This window comes from Lonchura striata, chromosome W (assembly GCF_050655825.1).
Source record: "Lonchura striata isolate lonStrDom1 chromosome W, ASM5065582v1, whole genome shotgun sequence".
Classification (NCBI taxonomy): domain Eukaryota; kingdom Metazoa; phylum Chordata; class Aves; order Passeriformes; family Estrildidae; genus Lonchura; species Lonchura striata.
Window position 1 is genome coordinate 43,287,930 of NC_140743.1, and position 21,131 is coordinate 43,309,060.

General features: G+C 46.4%; 1 protein-coding gene across 5 annotated transcripts in view; it reads right to left on the minus strand.

The window, feature by feature from the left end:
- Window positions 1-512: 512 nt before the first annotated feature.
- The window catches only part of LOC146763240 (alpha-protein kinase 2-like), a 44,092-nt gene continuing 23,473 nt past the window's right edge, over window positions 513-21,131 (minus strand). For all 5 annotated transcript variants that reach the window (XM_085571175.1, XM_085571178.1, XM_085571176.1 and 2 more), the window contains one exon: window positions 513-19,194. In XM_085571175.1, the coding sequence (XP_085427301.1) occupies window positions 18,960-19,194 (235 nt within the window). In that variant the 3' untranslated portion in view covers window positions 513-18,959. The remainder of the gene's footprint in view (window positions 19,195-21,131) is intronic.

The following is a 21,131-nucleotide window of genomic DNA, read 5'->3' on the forward strand; positions in this document are numbered from 1 at the left end:
GCTAGGTGGGGGGGACAGGTGTCGAGGTTTTAAGGGGCAGATGGGAGGGGGAGAAAGAAGAGGAATTCAGGGAGAAGAAAGAAGAGGGAGCAGTGGGAAAGCTGAAGCCCCCACGACTCACCGGGGAAGCCTGGACCGGGAGCTCCTCCTACTCTCACCGCACTCATAGTAAACAAATGATCTACAGGCAATTTTCGGGGATTAAATCACCTCGGCCCCGCCCCACACACCTGTGTCGGGCCCGGGGCCTGCCTCTGAAGCCCCGCAGCTGCCCGCGCTCAGCCTTGATGCCGTCGGCCCTGCCCCCGATGTCACCCGGACCCCGCCTCCTGGGACTCTCCGGTGTTCCACGTTGGAATCGGCTGTGCTTAATGTACAGGTCAGTGGGAATACCTAGATTTACCTATTCTATCCCCATAGCCAAGCAATCAGTACAGCATTCCTGTCTACTCTGACCCCAGCCACTGTCTTGCGTTCCAGCTGCTCCTCCGATGGAAAAGGTCAGGCAGGAATGTCAGGAAGCATATTTAATAGAGAAGGAATTGATCTGCATTCAAGTGCTGCCCTAATGTTCCTCAGGACTGGGACCGGAACTGCTGAACGCTACTGGCAGTGAGGCTTCTTCCCAGCCGGGTGATCCTGTATCCCAGGCTCCGCAGTGTGGCTGGACGCAGGCCTGACACGCAGGTAAGGCTAGGGCTCAAAAACTGTTGGCGGTGAGGCAGAAGTTTCTTTTGGCAAGTTTTACAACCCAAATTTTCCTTACCTTATTTTTTACTCAAAAATACTCATTCTTAGGTTTTTTAAAGTTTTGTCCCCCAAAATTCCCCTACTCTTCCACAATTTTCTTCAAACTATTTGTTTAATAACATGGAGCTTTTCTCAAGATTTACTCCCACAATTTTCCCTATTACTCGTCGCCTCATTTTTGTCATTTTTCATTCTCTTCTCCAGAGAAGGATGGAGACTGTCCTCAGAGGGAAACACAAGCTGATGGGACCCAGCTCTGGCATCCCATTTCCTCTTCTTGCTGCTGTCCTGGAAAACCACAGGTAAGAAGTCCTCAGACCTGGCACCCTTGAATAACGGGAGAGCTGGAGTTTCACCCCGGTCCCAGTGCCCTGCACCGCAGCACTAATAAGAGCACAGGCTGACTGCTCCACCCAGCACCATCCCTCCTTTTCCTGCACCATTCCCACATCCTGTGTCTATGCCAGAGGCTGGCACCCAGCACTGCGCCAGCTCTCTCCCTGGCAGCACACCAATGTAGCGGCCTGGCTAGAAGTGGCTCCTGTCCGAATCCAGAGTGGTGAGAAAAGTGGAAGTTCCTGACTCCACACTGGAGATGGTGGCCCCGCTACACAGATTAGTGTGTCCTTCCAAAAACAGCGGCATTGTTTTGGGTAGGGATAGAAAATGGCCCAGAAACGCATCTGTTTAGCTGCCTGACCCCGACCCCAATTCCAACCCAGACCCCATGTTCTCAGCACGATTTCTTGCAGCACTATAGGACAGAGAGAAGAGAAATTACTTTTTATGATCTTGAAATTTATCCAGGTGGAACTGGGATATTGTCTTGCCCCTCCTCAGAGCACTGCAGGCACATGGGAGCAGCTCAGCACCAGCCCAGTTCTGAGAAATAACAACATGTGAGGGCTTTAAGTGTTAATCACAACTCTCTTGTCTCTTGGTGGCAAAGATTCAGTCCCACAGTCCCAGACTGATGAGGGAAGAAAGGAATTTCTGTTATTCATGGAAAAGCTTCTGTTACTCCTTCTGCAGGCTTTTAATTCTGTGGCCTGTGTGATTGTCTGGTATCTTTTTAACAAGACTTACCAGAGATTTAGGTTTAGGAACTGAATTTGGGTCACTACAAAATCTTGCCAAGCTTGAAGGCCTGAGTTGAAGACTGCTCTCAGAAAAAGTCCTTTATTATTCCTCTGTCAGATTTCCCTTGGCACTGGGCACAGAAGGTGGGGATTTGGATCAGGAATTCTGCAAGCAGGGCCTGTGTGACCCTTGGCTTCCTGTGCATGTGTGTGTGTATGTATGTCTGTGAGCCAGGGCTGGGACAAGGACTCATGCTGGAGCTCTTTGGAGCCATTTTAAAGGTCTGATCCTAGAACATTTTGGAGGCTGTTTCCAGAGCTCCATTTGTAGCTGGATCTCACTCCAAGTGCAGCAGTCCAGGGGAGGGCTCTGACCTCTCCAGATTTCTGCTCAGCCAGGCTGCGGCTGTCGCTGGCTCTAATTGGGATCATGGCAGGTTTTCTGGAGAACTGGAGATCAGTAAGGACTGCTGCTCTGGAAAACGGGGGCCTGCAGGGATTTGCTTTAGCAAAGCTGAAATGCAATTTGTAAAGGTAGCCCAAAATTCAAATTCCTGCAGGTTATGTTGAGGACAGGAGAACTAGGTCAGAACTGGGTTTTGTGGTAAGAGGATCTGAGAAGCTGCATCCCTGCATGTGGCATGATCTGTATGGTTAAAATGAAGTCCCTGTCCCAGAGGCTGATGGTTTCTGCTCATTCCTGTGGCCAGTTGTCTCCAGTGTGTCACCAATCCAGAGTGATCTGCTCGGGTTTCAGACTGTCCGTGCTCTGGTCACTACAGTCCCCAGTGCCTGAGACGAAGGCACTGACACACAGTCCTGACCAGAGCGGCCAGTGTCACTTAAATAGAAATGAAATGCACCAGACTTGCTGTGGAAAGGAACTGCTCTGGGCTTGCTTCAGTTTTAAAATTTTGAGTAAATTCTTGATGCATAACCAGTTAATTCTGCCTCTAAAGAGAGAGGTTTTCCTCAGCCCTGTTTACAGATTGCTATATACAAATGCACATAACTGTATAAAGGAAAACCAGAAGCAAAAACCAACATCCTCTGCTACAATAGATTATAATTTTATTGTGGCCATTTATTTTGTGGTAAGTAATAACTGCCTTTCCCAATGTGTTTTGGGGTTTCAGCTATTTGGGAATAATTTCAGCCAACTCATTGCATTGAAAATATGAAGGTGGGGATGAGTGACCAGTACCCTGGGAACGGCTGTGGATGTGCCTGGGTCAGGAGAAAATGGTCAGGGCTTATCTTCTCCTAGTTTGAGGCTGGGTCTGGCAACACCATAATATTCCAAAGCAGACTAATTATTTCCTCCACTTTATCACTTGTCCAGGCTCTCTGCTATGTCAGTGGATACACCTCTATACCATAGGGGCTTTCCATGTGGGCTTCAGGGCTTTCCTCCAGATTTCCATTTTACAGACCTCTAGTGCTGCTGGATTAGCTAAAGGACGTGACCTCCCTGTAAAATCAGTTTTTAAACAAAAGGTAAACTTTGAACCTTGAACTACAGCTAAAAGATAAGAGATGCACACTAGATCAGTACTTGGCAAATATGAATTGCATGCCATGAGCAGATAGCTCTCTGCTGTACCTCTACATGTTTTAGTGTGCTGGTGCAGCACAGATCTTTAGTTTTAAGGGATTCTTTACAGAGCACAACCATTAAATAACTTCTAGCTGCTTCGAAGTGGAGTAACATAGTGTAAGTCTAGTAATTACCTTCCTCTGCAGCCCACCTAGAGTTCAGGGAACTGAGGGCCACCTGTTTGCACAAGTGACAATATTTTCCCTACCACACTGGTAATTTCCTTTGCCCTACTGCATTACTTCTGTGCACAGCAGCTTTTAGGAAAATTGTCAAGTTTGGAACAGTTCCTCTTCCTCAGCAAGCAAGCAGCTGGTTCACCATCTCCAATTATGTAATAATAATGTAACTATCATTTGTGCTTCTATGTTTTATCAATGGCTGGGTACAACACACACATTTTGGACTCAGCATTGCCCAGTTGTGCCCATAGATTGCTATTTGATAGCAAGGCAGGAAACATCTTTCTGTTGCTCCTTTCTGTCTGTGGTTCGTAACAACGGTGCCAAGCCTATCGCAAGAGTTTGCACTTCAGCCAATATTCCAGGAGTTCGAATCCCCAAGACAAAGGTAGGTGGTCTTACATGCCAGGGAAGCAGCCCAAGAGAAATCAGTGTTCCTCAGGAACACCCCAGATGTGACAGATGTTCCTGCCCTACACATGGACAGAAGCTCAGTGCCAGGAGCACCCAGAGTGCAGCAGTTTTGTGTGCAGTGCAAGGGTCCTAGTAACAACTCCAGCCTGGCAGCCTCCTGGTCCAGGAAAGCACTGGCAAGAACTGCAGTCCAATGAGAAAATGCAGCTGCCTTGAGATTGCTTTGTACTCTGAATTCCCAGAGCAACAAAGCTGCTGATGTCCCGTTTGGCAAGGACACTTTCATGGCGAGATGTCGACAGCATTGTCAGCAGCTTTTAGGACCTGGAGAATTTAATCAGGACTTCAGTGCAGAGACAAACACTAGAGAGAGGCAGAATCACTGCTTCTAAGCACAAATTTGAACCAGAAACTGACTCTCCACCAATGTGGACTCCTGGAAGCAAGTTTTTACTTCATGTCTCACTTAGAGGAAAAAAAAAACCCAACCAAAATAAAACTGTCCCTGCTTCCCTAGGATACAACATTTCCTAGGGATTTGGTGCTTTTCTGTCTAGTGCCTCTCATGGCTTGAATGTAGGCACCAGGAAACTCAGCTGAGCCAGTTCCTCCATCTCTGGCCTCTGGTGCATTCACATCAAGAATGGTTTGGTAACACATACCTACTATATAGTGACACATTTATTGTAAACAAATACAGGTTTGTGGCACACACAAGACATCTCAATTCACCTTATTCTTACTACCAAGTTGTCATTTGTCTTGTGGCAAACACAATCTTCTATCAGCATCAGCACAAGTACCCAGGGATTTTTCTTTCTGATTATAAAAGCCTATTTCCTCCCCAGGCAGCCACTGGGAGCTCTGACAACACTAACAGAACATTCCTTCCCAGCTTGCTTAACATCACCTTTCAGAGCTTTCCCCTGGCACCACGACAGAAAGGCACCAAGAAAGTGCCACATCCACTCCTGAGCTCCTTTCAGCTCAGCAGTAGGGGGTCTGCTCATTTCAGCAGGGAAAGGGACTGCTGGGGAAACAGCCTGGGAGAGGCACAAGGCAACCCAAGGCCTTCCTACACCCCCTGCACACACAGAGGAGGCCACCCCACAGAAGCCAGGACATGTTCTCAGTTTACTAGCATAGCTGTGGAAATTTCTCTGTCAGTATAGTTCAGACATGTAGCACAGCACCAAAATAATGATTTATCTGGTACTGAAAATAACTGTGTGCCTTTAGAAAGTGCTAGGGGGGGCGCGGGGAAAAGGACTTAATCCAGCACCATTACTTCACTAGGTGCTGGATCAGCAAACACACTAAGCAATACATAGTAACCCTCACTCAGCATCCTCCTGCTCTTAGCTCAAACTATATTTCTAAAGCTGACTTTTAAAAAAAACCCAACCATGAAACCCCCAAGACTTCATGTAAATAAAAGCACAACTTTAAACAACACTTAAAAATCAACATTAATTCAAACTGCCATACTCATGCCAGCTTTCAGGAGTTAAATAACAATGCAGTTACAAATTAAATAAAAGCTTTTTTATGTTTGAAAATTTCAGTCGAGTTGGAATATTTGCATCAAATAATGCATTTCAGGAAAACTTAATTCAATGAAAAATTCCCAGTTTGGGGTAAAGGTGAGTCAGCCAGTTCTCACAAATCTGTGGCTGCCACTGCCTGACTTTGAGAGAACTCCATCCCATGCTCCCAGTAGGTACAGTCATTAATCTTTATGCTTTTCAGCAAAATTCTGTAATTCACACAGTAAGTGCTGCACTAGTACATACTGGATGAAACCCAGGCCCTGCAGAAACCACCAGGAGTTCTCCTGCTGTTTCTGTTAGATTTCCTGCCACTGGTGACTGCCCAGTGTTCCGCCGCTCTAGAGCCCTCTGCAAGGCCTCTGGTCCCTTGAGCCCACAGCACCTCCCACTTCAGCATCCTCAGCAAACTCACTCCTGGTGCCTTGCACTCCTGCACCCAGGTCCTGGATAAAAGCATTGAACAGTACAAGCCCTTGGATTGAGACCCAAGCACTCTGCTGGCAAACCACAGCTGTCCTCTTCCTGTGGCACCTGGCCTGGCTTCCAGTGAGCCAAGAGCCTGCCTGGCTTTTGCCAGAATGGCATTGCTTCTCCTGCTCACATTTCATTCAAACCTGACCGGCACTCAGGGCCCTCTCAGGCAGCTCCTCAGGGGACATGGCCAACTGCTCCCTTAAATTTGTTCTCTTGAAATCCAGGGCGACAACTCTGCTTTTTGTAACTACACCAAAAAATTTAAATCCAACCATTTAATGGTCACTGTGACCAGAACCATCACTCTTGCCATGAGTCCTCTATTCACAAACCCCTGTAGCAGAGCACCTTTCCTAGTTGGCTCGCTGAGCTCTTGTGATGAGAAATTATCCTCAACAAATTTCAGGAATTCCCAGACTGCTTGTCACAGCAGTGTGGTACTCATGTCTAGTTAAGCTACTCACTAATCCTAAATTAAAATTTGACTTTACATTCCATTAGCACTCAGGAATGTTCTACTAGCATTTAAGAATTGTGAAACACACAGAATCTTGCCACACAACCACTTAGCTTCAAACATGGCCCCAGAACATTGTTCATTAACCTGGGTAATGCAGAGCCCTGGCCCACGCCCACAGAGGCTTCAGAGGAATGATTAATGTTTAACATATTCCAGCTCACATATGTGAAATAACTCCAACACACCAGCTATGGGCAGATGGTACCTTATTTCACCAGGCACACTAGGAACACACGAGCTGTGCCACCGGCAGGCAGGTGCCACCACACCACACACACCCGTGTCCCTGCCAGCCCAGAGCAAGCACAGCCCGGCTTGGCCCATGGTCAGACCCCACAGCTACAGCCCCTCTCAGCCAGGCCCCAGAGATCTCCATCCATGTGGCCCCAGCGGCTGTGATCCGACAGCTCCGGGCCCCTCCTGTGTCACAGGCGCTCCCATCGCAGGGCACCGCCGTGCCCAGTGCCACCCGGGACAGCCCGTCTCGGGGCATGGAGCGGCCCAGGTGCCAGTCCTGGGAACAGCACCCGTGGCACTGCCAGAGCCGGGGCAGTCTCCTGGGAGCGTTCCCAGAGCCCAGCTCCAGGCATGGCCCATCCAGCCCCGCAGCCACACGTGTGGCTGGAGGCTCTGGCAGGGACCAGGGCCCCCCATCCCATGCCAAAGACAGCTCCACAGCCTGGGCAGTGGGAGAAAGCTCTCACATAATTTGGAAAAGCATCAGCTGATATCTGGAGGAAATAACTCACTTCCCTCTGAGGATAAAGATTCAGATTTGTACGTGTGGTGTTTTGGTTTTTTCCAGTCATAATAAACTTCTGAGAAAGAAAACCAAGTTTCCAGGATTATTCCAGAAAGAGCAGGTGAGTTCTAAACTTCAGTTCATACGGAATTAATCTGGCAAGCATTACTTAAAAGATAGGGTTTTTTCTTGGTAAGCAGAGAGAGTAATATCTGAACCTCTGAATAAGCCTTGGAAGCAAATAATGTTAAAATGACTGCAAGAGCTTAAGAGTCTTCCCTTGGACATGAAAATAAGTAATTGTTTCTTGGTCTTTAAATGGGCACATTCTATCTCCTATTTAATGAAAATAAAAATTAATTCACTGAGATCACTAAAACAAGAATTGCATGTGTTGAATTGTTCTCCAATACAACAGAAAAATTCCAAGAGGCCGGAAAGTGTTTTGTTTTAGAGCCACTAGAAAGTTTTAGCTTTAAAAAAAAAAAAAATCTCCCAAACACAGCAAACTGATACCAATGATTTGGCAAAAGGGGGGTCCCATACAGCATTAACAGTGTACAGTGGCTGTGACATATGACCCCTGGTGAGACTGATATAGATTGATAGAGCGGGTTCCTTTGGTCCCAAAAAAAATTACTGAAACACCTGAGCAGTATCTCCAAATAGGAATATCAATAGCTATACGTTTAAAGTGGCAATTAGCTGGAAATCAAATAGCATTTTCCTCCATTCTCCCTTATTGTTTTTTTTTTAAAAAAAAAAGGTTACTTTTCATTGTTGGCTCTCATTTCTCCATTAAAATAAAAAAAAAAAAAAAAAAAAGAGGGAGAAAATTCATTTAACCAGCAAACTAGTTCCTTTCTCAAACACCAATACTACTAACGCTGTGAAGCATTCAGAAATGAAACACACACACAAAAAAAAAAGGAATTCTCAAAATAATTTTTCTTCAACTGTATTCTGAGGACAACATTGTAACTGGGAGGCCTTGTGAGGCTATGGCAATAGATTTCAAACTCTGGTAAGCTGAACTGGTACGTGATTACACAGGCGGGTCATGCATGCGGTTCCTAATGGTCAAAGACAGCCAGATGTTTCCTTACAGAGCTGGGCACTCCTCCCCTCCCCACCCAACAAGACGCGGTGTCCTTTTAAGCCCAGCCCAGCCCCTGCCAGCCCCGTTTGCCCAGTGACATCTCCACGGTGTGCGGGACAAAGGCGGACGCGGACACCAGGTTAGTGACCGTTTTCACAGCGAGGGAGAGAAGAGGCTGTTCTTTGTTCTCTCGTGGCAGCAGAAGCATGGCCCGGAGCTTTGTGGACAGCCCTTTAGCCGCAGGATCACTCAGTGCCCAGGGGCCAGGAAGCGGGCAGCACCAGGCTCCGCTGGGGCCGCTCTGCCTCGGCCCCCGAGCGCCCTGCGACCGCCCGCAGACGCAGCGCGGCCTCAGGGGCGGCCAGCCCGCCCTCAGCTTCGCAGCACGCCCGAGGGCTGCCCTGCCGACAGCTGCCGCTCCGCAGCCACCCTCCAGCCATGCGCTCACAGAGCTCCAGCCAAGGGCTCCCAGAAGGGAGACAGCTGCCTCTTGGCCCTGGCACTGGGACTCCAGTGTTCACACGGGTCCCGTTTCTCACACACTGAGGCTGTAGATGCCGGGTACAAACATCACACGGAGGGTTCTGAAGTGCGGGCGCATGAATACCTCAGACTAGTCCATTGCACAGTATTTGGGATTACACTTCAGCTAAATACCTTTGGGAGCTCTGTGCCGCTGTGCTCAGTGAGCACAGTATGAACCCACTGATTTCCAAGAGCTGATCTTGAAAAAGCCCTGGAACACAGGGAATTGTTCTCGCACAAAAGCTGCTGCCTCACTTTACCCCCAGCTTTAGTCCTTCTTTTCACTCAAAACTGTCTGAACGCCTAAGGGTGATGTTCAGTACGTGCACCAACCTAATTAATTACAGACCAGCAGCACCTAAGCAGCCACAGCCTGTCCCTCAGACCTGTTGGTTTGGATTACCCACATGGACAGATTGGGAAAAGATAGCAGCTTCTCTTTCTCTGAGGTCTTGAAATAAGGATTTTGTGAAAAAAGGCTTCAGGAAATAGGCAGAAGTGTCCAGGATCCAGACACCATCACCCTTCATCATCCCGAGGCTGAAACACGAGGCATCCTCTGATTCACTAACCACACCCTGTTTTATTTCTCTTTTTCTAACCTATCCTCAGAGAGCATGAAGATGCTGGCAGGCAGGCAAAAAGTTTTCTGGTAATTTCTTTCTGATCCAGCACATTTCCCACAGATAATCATTCTATAAAGCTCAACAAATCTAATAAACGCCAAGGCACAACACCACCTATTTCAATTGCAGAGTACAGGAACCTCAGCCATCTCATTCCAACCACAAAAAATAGAAGTCCACATACTTGTCAGTTTTAAGTTTTGCCAGGCGAGTCAGTCTAGAAGAGCAGTCTCAGGAACTCCAGAGTTGTTGTAATCCAGTAAATTTAATATCCAATGCAATGGGTAATCTTCTCCAACTTGGCAGAACCAGTTCTAAAGCCACACTGAGAATCACTTTAGACTAAAAAAACCATTACGAGGTCCCTGAGGCACCCTCACACCTGATCTTAATCAGGACTAATTAACTTCCAGGATGCCTGAACACCTGTGTAATTCCCACGCCTGTTTCTACAGCCTGTACTGTGCATTAATAACTCTTCTTTCCATTCTTTTGATACATAATGTTGCAGTTTCCACTGCTAGGTCAGGAATTGCCAATGCTCACTTTATTTTGAGCTCAGGATCCATATTTCACCCCCCTGCTGTTTCTGTGCATAGGTTCCCTGCAATGCAGCAGCCTTGCAGCACCTAAGGGGCTCATAGGAGGGATGGAGAGGGACTTGGGACAAGGGCCTGGACTCACAGGACACAGGGAATGGTTTCACACTTCCAGAGGGCAAGATTAGATGGGATATCGGGAAGAAATTCTCAGCTGTGAGGGTGATGAGGCCCTGCCACAGGGTGCCCAGAGAAGCTGTGGCTGCCCCATCCCTGCGAGTGTTCCCAGGCCACGTTGGACAGAGCTCGGAGCAACTGGGAAGAATGGAAGGCATCCCTGCCCATGAGGGTGCAATGAGGTGATCTTTAAGGTCCCTTCCCACCCAAACCATTCTGGGATTCCCTAGTTTTGACACAGAAACTTCCCAGTTATGCTTGGCCAAGTAACTGGGACTCGGGCTGCCACTGGCAACTGGCCTCTGCCCACTGGGAGCAAATAGTTTCTGGAGCATTCTCCAGTTACCAGTGCTACAAATATTTTCCTTGTGGAAAAAGAGCACTTCAGCTCTTTCACAAAAGCTGCTGCCTCACTTTCCTCCCCACTTTAGTCCTTTTCATTCAAAACTCTTTCTCTGAGGTCTTGAAATCAGGATTTTGTGAAAAAAGCTTCAGTTCAGCAGAGGCACGGCAAACAGGATTGGAATAGCCATGGGAAATGAAATTTCATGCTACATAGGGCGATAAATGAGTTGGTAAAACAGGTTAGACTAAATGTGGAATCTATGTGAAGTTTCCATCTAGCAAGGAAAGTGCCTGCTATGTCACACAAAACCACTTGATGGGTCATTCTTCGTTACTTAATCACCACTATCTCCAAAACATTGCCATCATGGTTGCACTTTGTTTTTCCACGTAACTGGGGAATTAGGAGCAGATGAATATAGAAAAGGAAAGCCAAGTCCAGCCCATGCCAAGCTGAGTTTAATTGGCCTTGTCTTGGCTACTTCTAGGCCCTGACTTTAAGCCCTTCTGGTGGCCAGACTAACTGTAGGGAGTTCCTCCAGTCACCACTGGGCCTAGGCAGAACATCAGCATGGAGTTATAAAACCACTATAAAAACTTTGTCTTTGTGATTTTTTTCAAGGGGCCAAGCTGATTTTTTTGCTTTTCTCAAAAGAGCAAGACTAACACCCGTGTGAGATGCTGACAGGCATCTCCTGCGACATGGGAGCCACACAGGGACTGCTCCTGGCTGTACTGCAGCGCTGCAATTAAAACAACTAGCAGTTAATTACTGCTGGCTGCAAGCCAAGGGCACCGAGAGCTCTGTCCACCCTGCCCCAAAGTCTGCCTCAGACCGGCCCCAGGCCTTGCTGCTGGGGCTGGGCTCATGAAGGGACAGGGGCAGGGCACAGGGCCCCTCAGCAGAGGCACCCTCAGCCCCGGGCACAGACTGCACTAGGGGCTGACAGAGTTCAGGTCACCAAAGTCTCTTCAAGTTCTGAGAAGTGGATTTTACTTGCAGAGACGAAAAATTAATAAAGCTGCTTATCCTCATGTGCGGCTCAGGGGAGAGAGGACTAAGAGAGCTGGATGCCCTCCCTAGGGCATCCTTCGTACACTGGTGTGCCCGTCACACCTGCTTGCAGAGCCAGCAGATCTCCCGGGGGAAGGGGAGTCGCCCTGAGGGACTGGTAACTACAGGTTTTTTGTGTTAGCCTTCTGGTTACAGCATAACTGCTTAAATTCGGCCCACAACTGTTTTGCTGGGGAAAAAGCAATGTCATGAGGGGTACATTGCAGCCAGACCTTACTCTCCTAATCTGGAGGTAATTCCCAACCCCTCTCTGTTAGAGTGAATGGTTACAGGAAATGCCAGGACAATCCAGAGCTGATGTAATGAGTTGGATGATTGGGAAACTCAAATCAATTTCATTTATTGATGCCCAGCAGAAATCAGAAGAGATCATGGCTTCCAGGTTAAAGACCTTTGCTCAGCTTTCTGCTGCTCTCAGCTAATCTTTCTCTACCCAGCCATTGCAGTGACCAGCACAGGTAATCTTTAACCAGTGGCCATTGACTGACAAGGATCACAGAATTTCTCCTCTGGGATTTGAGCTGTCCCAGCACTTGTAGCCCTTACCTCTGTCCATGAGATCGTGGTAAATGTGCCCTTTGAATGCTGCAGTACTCTGGGATAAGCTGATAAACACCATCTTTGTCTACTCTGAGCCCAAGAATTCCCGTAGCAATGTCCTCTCAAAAATTAGCACAGTCACTGACATTAAGAAGGCAAAGGGACAGCTTCAGTTCCACTGTCGGATATGTGTAATTTTTCTCCATAAAAGATTCTGGCCTAAATCTTTGACCCAGATTTGTCTGGAAGTTTAAGCCAAGGGAGTCATGCCCACAGGTGGTGGGCCATGTTTGGATTTTCCACAGATGAAATAGCCAGTCCCATTTCCCTCAACATAGCCTACACATTGTATATAAGAAAAATGAGAGGAAAGAGCTTTTGTAGGGATCAAATTGTATCTTTTGTCTAGTGACATCTTAGTCACCAGGAACTCTGTATATAAAATGGAAGCACAGAATAATTTAGACTGGAAGGGACTTTTGGAGATCACAGGACTGAGTCCTTTGCTCCAAGCAGTGCCAGCCTCACAGTTCAGCTGCACTTCAAAGTTAGATGATTTTGCTTGGGGTCATAGGTACATACTTCCAAGGGAAGAATCTGTCCCTCTGGTCTATGTGCAACGCAGGTTGCATTATCTGCCCCTGTGTCACCTTTAGTAACATTTAAACAGACCAGTTCCTTTTATTTTTCCAGGAATTTCCCAATACTTCGGCATTTCATTTCAGAGAACTGGACCCCAACCAGTCTGCAGCAGTACTGGATGTTGCAATGCAGTTCCAGACTTTCCCCAGGCTCCCTGTAGAGTGACCAGTGCTTTACCTGCAGTTGCAGAGCCCCATTTTGAAGGAAACTGGCTTTTTTTTCCACCAGAAACACAACCCAGAAATACCAAGTGCTGTTTCTGCTGTGATTAAAAGTAGCACATTTTAGGTTTTTTTACTAGTTTTGGACAACATGTGGCATTTTGGTTTCGGGTTGGTTGTTTTCTTTTTAATATGAGGTCTTATGTCCTCTTCTTCTGATTAAGCATATTGTCAGATACCTTCTGTAGACTTCAAATGCACATCCGTACTTTCATAGTAGCATAAGGGGTTTGCACACAGGATGCTGATGCAATTGTACAGGTCATTTTTAGATACCTACTTTCCCCAAAACTTGTTCTACTACTAGGGCCACCTCTGAGCTAGTAGAAGTAGTATTTTTGTCATCTTTACACTGTGTGCATATACGAATAACTATTTACGTAACAGGAATGGGATTAGAAATCATAATTTTAGGAAACAGTAGATTATTCTTGCCATGACAGATTTGCAGTCCAAGACAGCATTAAGCAAAAAAGACGTGTCATCAACTAGTAACAAAGAGGGTGTAAGGAGAGGACAAGACACAGAATGTTTTCCAAATTTGATTTCGTGGTGGTTTTCTCCTACTGCATGGACATGTCCAGCTAAAATCAGTAAAATTACCCGATTCCTCACTTTTGTGAAGTGTTTATATTGAAAACTTTGCTTCCTAAACCCCCAAACTATTACTTCGTTCCAAAACATTCTAATGGAACAGAAGTCTGGTAATGGAAGTAAGTGATGAAACACCTGTTAGTTAACTAGCAAATGTTCTGATACCCAAAATGCGACTTTATTTTACGTTCATAGAAAATCTCAGGTTCAAATCCTATTTCAGCCTTCACAAAAAAAAAAAGTGAAGTTCATTAGGCCCTAAAGTGGAGGTTTATGCAATGGTCTTATTGTTGGATGAGGTCCTGGGAGGTGTGTACCATTCCTGGGTTTGCCAGTGTTGTTCAGACAGGCTCAACCAAAGCCAGGCTTTTCCCCCTGCCTCCTAGGTAAAAGTGCTGGAAAGTAAAATCTGAAAATTCCCAGGCAAAGTAGACGGTACATCAGAATTTAAGAAAGAAAAAAGATTGGCATGCTCCAGCAGTGAACATGAGATGAGCACTGTGACCTGAGGAACTGACGAAATCAGTCTCACTGGCAGAAGTAAGCAATTAATATGCAGCCAGAGTAAACACTCTTCATCTCAGGGTTCAGCAACACAAAGAGCTGAAACCCCCTTATCTTTTGCATTTTTCCCTCCCAGCATGTGCTCTCTGAAGGAACAGAGAAAACTGAGGTCTCAGAGCATTTTCCATTCTTTAGTCTGACTAAAGGTGACTCTGGCTCAGTGCAGCGAGGGTCATCTCCCTCCCCCAGATCAATATTTTAATGTGACTTATCAGAACAAGAATGAATTGTTTACTTTAAAACCTCAGGATCCCATAAAGGGAGAGGGAAAGGTGTCCACTGGAAGCAGAGGCTTGCAGCAGCTGCCCACTGCTGGGAACTCAGAAAAGAAACGAGGACTCCAAAGATTCGAGTACAGACAGTCAGCAAAATGTCCTGCGAGAGAATCCCAGTTCTGCCAAGCCCTAACAACACACCAGAGGATCCTTTGGCTGTTGTCTCTGATGGTAAGTGCCTCCCTGAGCAAAATTCCTGCGAGGGAAAGGAAATGCTAAAAGACAGTAACAAAAATAAAATAGTGCAGGTGGATTTTCAACACTAAGCACTTGAAATATCCACACGTGCCCAGGGCTCAATTGTGTAATTTAACAGGATTTAATGTCTTGGACCTAGGGATCTCTACCTGCACTTAGAAAGAGATGAGGCTTTTGTTAGGGTAGGGCAAACCACCCTGTTTATTGTTTTTAAGAAATGGGGTGGTGGGAAAACTGACGGACTTTCTGGGGGAACAGGAATGCTTCCAGGTCTGGCCATGTGGGAAGGACAGGTTCGGTGACCCACCTCAAGAAAACCTCTTGAAAATCCATTTGTTCTTCACAATGCTCTCTGAATTGGAACATCCCAATGATGTTCTTTACACAGATGTCCAGCAGAAGAGAAGCAAAAAGGGGATTTTTTTTCTCTGATGTTTATGCTTTGTTTTCTCCCTGTAACTTTCCCATTACTTTTGGGTTTTTTTTCCACGTGCAGTACTAAAAACTAGTGGCCATTTCTCTTTCTTGCATGATATTTTGTCTTTGAAATATTCCTGTTGATTTGCTGGAAGCTTCCACATAGCTGAGGGACTAAAAATTGCCTGTTTGCAGTGGCATCAGCTGCCTTGCTTTCTCCTTATGTGTTCTGCAGTGAAGTCAGGTCCTTTTGTCAGGATTTCTGGGCTTTCCTGCTCTGCACAGGATTGCCAGGCTTTTCCTCAGGGAGCTTCTTCAGTAGGAATTTGCAAGATCCTTCCTCTCTGCTGCAGAGAGAAAGCTGAGTAAAATGTATATGAGAAAAGGTAAGGGAAGACACCGACACCGAGGTGAGTTAGAAAGCCAGATACAGCACCTCTGTCCCTTTGGCATTCATTTCTCACTGTCACCAGCTCCAGCACAGGCACACTTACCAAAACCAGCCCTGTGGACCTCAGGGCTAGGAGCTGCATCCTTACTGACAGAATGTTCTGGCATTACTGTGTTTTTGCCATCATTAATTCCAAAGACTCAGTGCCATGGGATGCTCAGGGTGTGTTGCAGCTCGTCTCCTTCTTTCAGAGATGTCTCCTTCATAGCTGGGACTGCATAGGAGCCTGACCTGTGGATCTGCACATCTGCCTGCTTTGTGTGTGTGTTCAAATGCTCAGCTCTGTTCCACTACAACACTACACACTCAAAACACAGACAGAACCAGTGGGACATGAAAATCCCTTGGATGTCAGCCATGCCCGAGCATTTCTAGGATTGTTTTTGTGGCAGGGATGGGAATGCCAGATTATTACTGTTGTAATAATCACACTGGAGAAATGAAACAGCCTGACACTGAAGCTCCATTTCTCTGCTGTTCTGTCCACCAGCAAAAGGCACTTCAGAACCCAGTTTCTACTGCCAGATTGTGGCACTGAATTATCACAAACCCTTCCCTGAGGTTTGATTAGATGTAAATCAAGAATTAAACCGATCCAGAGCCCCACTAAGTCTGCCCTGACCTATCAACACTGGTTGAACTATATTACAATTGGGAAGAAGATCCAGGTAAAATATAAAGTTAGATCACAGGGTGAGGAGACCCCTGTTACACTGTGAAGAGCAGGCTGGTGGTTCAGGTGTGTCAGTACAGGTGGGCAGCAGATCATCTGGGTGCAGGCACTTTGACATTTGATGCTGTAGAATTGAGTGGGTTGATCTGTGAGCTCTGTGCTCCCTTCACAAAAAGGGATTGCTGAGAAGGCTAAACCCAGGGAGGAGTTCTCAGAGGATGAGCCTTTTGAGGGCTTTAACTTTCTTAACGCTCTGTTGCTAAAGCAGAACCAGATCCAGAAGACTGTTGGAGAGTCTGGGTTTACTACACGTGGGGAGCAAATTCTCCCCAGTATGTAAAATGGGAATGCATTTCTGAGCTTAAAAATAAATGAGAGGGGAGCGTAAAAGCACTACAGCAAAACATCTCATTCTCATCTTTTGGCACAAAAAGACAACTGCATCCCCTCCCAAGAGGCTTCTGACTGGTCTAACAGGGGATTCTCTTTTGAGCCAGAAAGTTCAATTTTCAGTACTTAAAAAGAATAAAAGCTACTGCTGTCCACCCCAGCTTTGGTTTATAACCTCCCCCCTTCCATGTGTTCTTCCTTCTCTGTTTTCTCTGCCTCTCTGCAGCATTCAGATGTCATGATGGCATGTAACTGAATTTCCATGGGTTACAAATCCCCGTGCAGCATGCTTGTGTGCTCTTAATCCACTCCCTAGTCCACATAATCTTTTACGGGATGTTTTCTACTCACTGAGAGTGTGCAAAAATGTTATTTGGCTAGCAGTCTAAACACAGAGAGAAACTCTGAAACACCCAGCTTGTGCAGAGATGAGCACCACAGCTATGGACCCTAGAGCTTAATTCCCTGATGCACAAGTGCTGATGTGTCCCAGAAGAGCATCATGGAATAGCACAGGGGCAGTGGGACCAGGACTACAGCCCAACTTGACTGTCTTGTATGTGGGCTACTCAAAAATGCTGCTACAAACAAGTATATGAAAATCAAATGTAATCCGCAGCATTGTGATGCCTCAGGTCTGACATAGCTATAAAAGTCTGATGCAGATTCTGGGCTGACTCCAGCACTTAGAGGAAGACACAAGCCCTTGCAGAAATTACTCATCCCTTTTGTCAGGAATTTGCCTCCAGAATAGTACAGATTACTTTCTCAGGTACTGTCCATCTCCCTTGTCTGTAAGGGCACTCAAAGCCACTTAGCTTTTACATTCCCACAGCCAGCAGAGACACAATATTCACTCAAACCAATTCAGGATTCTGTGTCCCGCCTCCTTGTGAGGACCCCAGTGTGCCACATACAAATATGCACAAACCTGCTCTCGTGTCTGTTTTGCAGGTCTTTGAAATCCCCTCTGCTGAAGTCCGCGGTGTGCCTCCATCACTCTTTCCACAGGCTAAGGACCTTCCTGCTCCTAGAGCTGTGGAGTGTGACAATGGTGTTTGTGTCCATCTATCAAACGCCATTATCACACTAAATAGTTCCTGGCAGACAAGGCATCGGGTCAGGAAGCTTTGGGACCTCTGGCAGTACATCTTCCCATGTGCTGAGGAATAAACAACTGTGGTACGTGCACAGCAGGATGACTCTAAAAGGAGGAGTCATTTTAGAGGCAAAAGCACCAGAATATGAGAGAAATCCGTACTCTCACACATGCACTTCCAGATCCCCACTGTAAAGCACACCAGACATCTTAAGGAATCATCACTATACTATACTGTCATCATTAGGAATATGTATTTCCTTGGCATTAATAGGGCTGTGTTTACCTCTGAGAGGTCAGCTTGCAATTTTCATTGAACTGACCGGGACAATAAAACTGAAGGCAATTAGCCAATAGAGTGAAACTCCATCTCTGACTTTGGGATCAAACTACAACATACATTTGGAGTGTTAATTAGCTGAGATGCTCATGGCATTTTTAGAACAGAACACTTCCCAAAATTCTGATAAAAATCTATTGCCTCTGACTTGAAACACCATTTATCCAAGGCTTTTAGCTTTGTTTCCATCCCACCACACTCAAGCCCCTTGCCTTAGGTTCTAAACCTCCTGTTTTGGGAACAGTCACAATGTCCTCACAGAAATTCTTCTGAACACTATTGTAAAGAATAAGCATCATCTGTAGGAACTTCCAAAGGCCTAAAGAAAGCCAGGTACCAGCAGTGCACCGAGAAGCCTAAATCCCACTGAATAGTCCAAGATTTAGGCTCAAAGGATGTTATGCTTTGATTTGCGATGGAAGTGGTAACTTTAATGTTCATCGGTGTGTTCTAAACTCCACCTTTCCTGACTTCTAGTTCTAAGTAACCCAGCATGCATATGCATATACAATACTGTGCAAAACTTGTACTTGGCATCTTAAATATATTGATGTTTCCACAGCAGCTGAACCACAGGGCCATGGATGTGGACACTGAGATATTCTTCTCCAATACCAGTCCACAGAAGCCTGTAAGGAAATCTAGGAGATGGCTTAATTTGTTTTCAGAACCTTGCCCCAGTGTTAAATCTCAGGCACGAGGAGCACAGGATCATCTCTTTCCTTTGTTGCTGACATCAGCATCAGGATGACTCCAAAACAATGTCAAAAGGCAAAAGACTAAAGTTATCCCATCGGGTCACTGGTGCGTGTCACTGCTCCATGTGCTCAAGAGTAGTTTCACAAGGTGGGATAGTGAGACTCAGTGCTCTGAATAAAGGAAGTCTCTAGGTTCTCTTGTCTTCTTGGGCACCATTTTCTTTACTGTTGATGAGTTTGGCAGATTTTTGCTTTTAGTGGATGTTGTTTTCCTCTGTTTTTGATGAGTAGTTCGGAGAGATTTCAGCCCCAGCATCTCACAGTACTCATTACACTGGTGGAGGGCTCTGAACTGCTCAATGAAGGAAAAGGAGCAGTTGCCTTTAAACCCCTTGTATCTGTAGTAACAAAGGAAAAAAAAAAAAAAAGAAAGGGAATTCAAGATTTCAAGATTCATTTTCAGCACAGGGAGGCAGCAGAGTATGACTGCTGACTCATAAGCAACTTGAAAACATTAAGCAAGTCTCTTGTAGCCATGCTGGCTTGAGAAGCATCAACTGCCAGAGAAACTCAGACTGGGTCATTGGGAGGTGAGAGGAACCAGTTAACAAGGGTGACAGAAGAGGGAAAAGCATTAGAAGCAAAGCTCTGTGGGCTGGGTCCTGGCACTGTCTTTCATGGCATTAAGTTGCAAATAAAATAGCCTGCTGGCTACCTTTCTCAGTAACACACACATGAAATCCATGCTACAGAATTCTCTATGAATAGTTCTGTTGGCCACCATGAAGAGACAATGTTGTGTTGCACAAGGTGTTTCAGAACTAGAAGTTGTTTCCATCTAGACATGTACATAATTTCCATGCTATGCTGCTCTCCTCCCCTGGCTGCCTACAGGATCTCAAGGAGCCAAGCCCCTCGGGGAAGGATGGAAGGAATGTTCCTGAGGAAGGCAGTCTCATCCAGCCTCCACTGTACTTCCTACCATGAGAGGTACAGGGCACGTGTATCCCTCTTCTCCTCAATGTGCCTCTGGATGCTGACAGTCTTCCTGGGCCTGCTTTTTAAGCTGCATCAGCTTATTTTAAAAGGTGCACCTGCTCTTCAAAGGAGCCTTTTTGGTTAAATTCTCAGGATGGAGAAGGGAAAAGAAAGGCCACGGTGCTCCTCTCCTATTTTAACCATAATCAGTGCATGTTCTACCCTGTTCTCTTCATTTGCTGGACATCCAGAGTCCTCAGAGGTGAACTGTGAGTTGTGACTACACAAAACCAACCAAACAAGATTTAGGTCTGAAATGAACAGAGGATGCTCATTCCCAGCATCCAGAGAACTTCCTTCTTCAGGCAGACTGCACAGTGCTAAAGAGAATACCGCTGCTCTGCTCTGAGAAGGGCAGGCTTCTGCTGATAGACAGACCCTACTCTGGAGACCCCACTCAGCTGGCTCTGAACAGCAGGTGAACTTTGAAGGGATTTCCCCCTCCTTTCCAAGTAAGCTGTGTGTTTGTTTAAACCAAGACTATATCCTGGAGTCCAGCAGGGTCATCAGCGGTTCTCTTGCTCCCTTGGAGAAATCAGAGAATTCAGACTTTACTGAGCTGCTCTCAAGAGCTCACAGATACGTGTTGTGTTGGTGGATGCACCAGACACACCCACAGAACATGAATGCCATGGGCAAACACACCTGCCCTCAGCAAGGGAATTTCTTCTATCCAGCACCAAACCAAACCAAATCTTCCTTAAACCTGAAGGGGAAACGTTGGGTTTGCCCTCAGACTTAAACTCCTCAATGCCTCTTGTTACCGTGTGGAGTGAACTTGTCAGTGCCTTGGAACCAGGCAGAGTTTCAGATCCAGACTTGGCAACCAGCACTCCTGTTAATGACCATAACCGTGGGTTACTGTGCTCCCAATTCCCTCCTTTGTGTGCAGAATTCCTGGATAAATCCCTGGGCCCTCAAGCACACTGCGTGCACAGAGCCAAGCACTGTACTATGGTATTTTTGTTTCCATTCGCCACAGAAACTACAGAGTAGGTGATTTTGAGGCTCAGGAGTGGCACTGTGGCCACGCTAAAAACGCTTCCTTGGCGTCCCTGTTCCTAGCTCCACTTCGCCCCCTCCTGACAGAACTGCAGTGCAGCTCCGGCAGTATATTGACCAACCACTGCTTTGGGCTCCTCTGCTTTCCAGATCCCTGGCAAAATACACAGAGCAAGGACAAAAGATCCAAATTCTTTCCTCCACACATCGCGGACTCTGTTTTGGAGTACAGAAGAGATATGTTCTGTGTCCCCTCTGCCAGCATAGTTCAAGCTACACCAGTCCCACTCTGCAT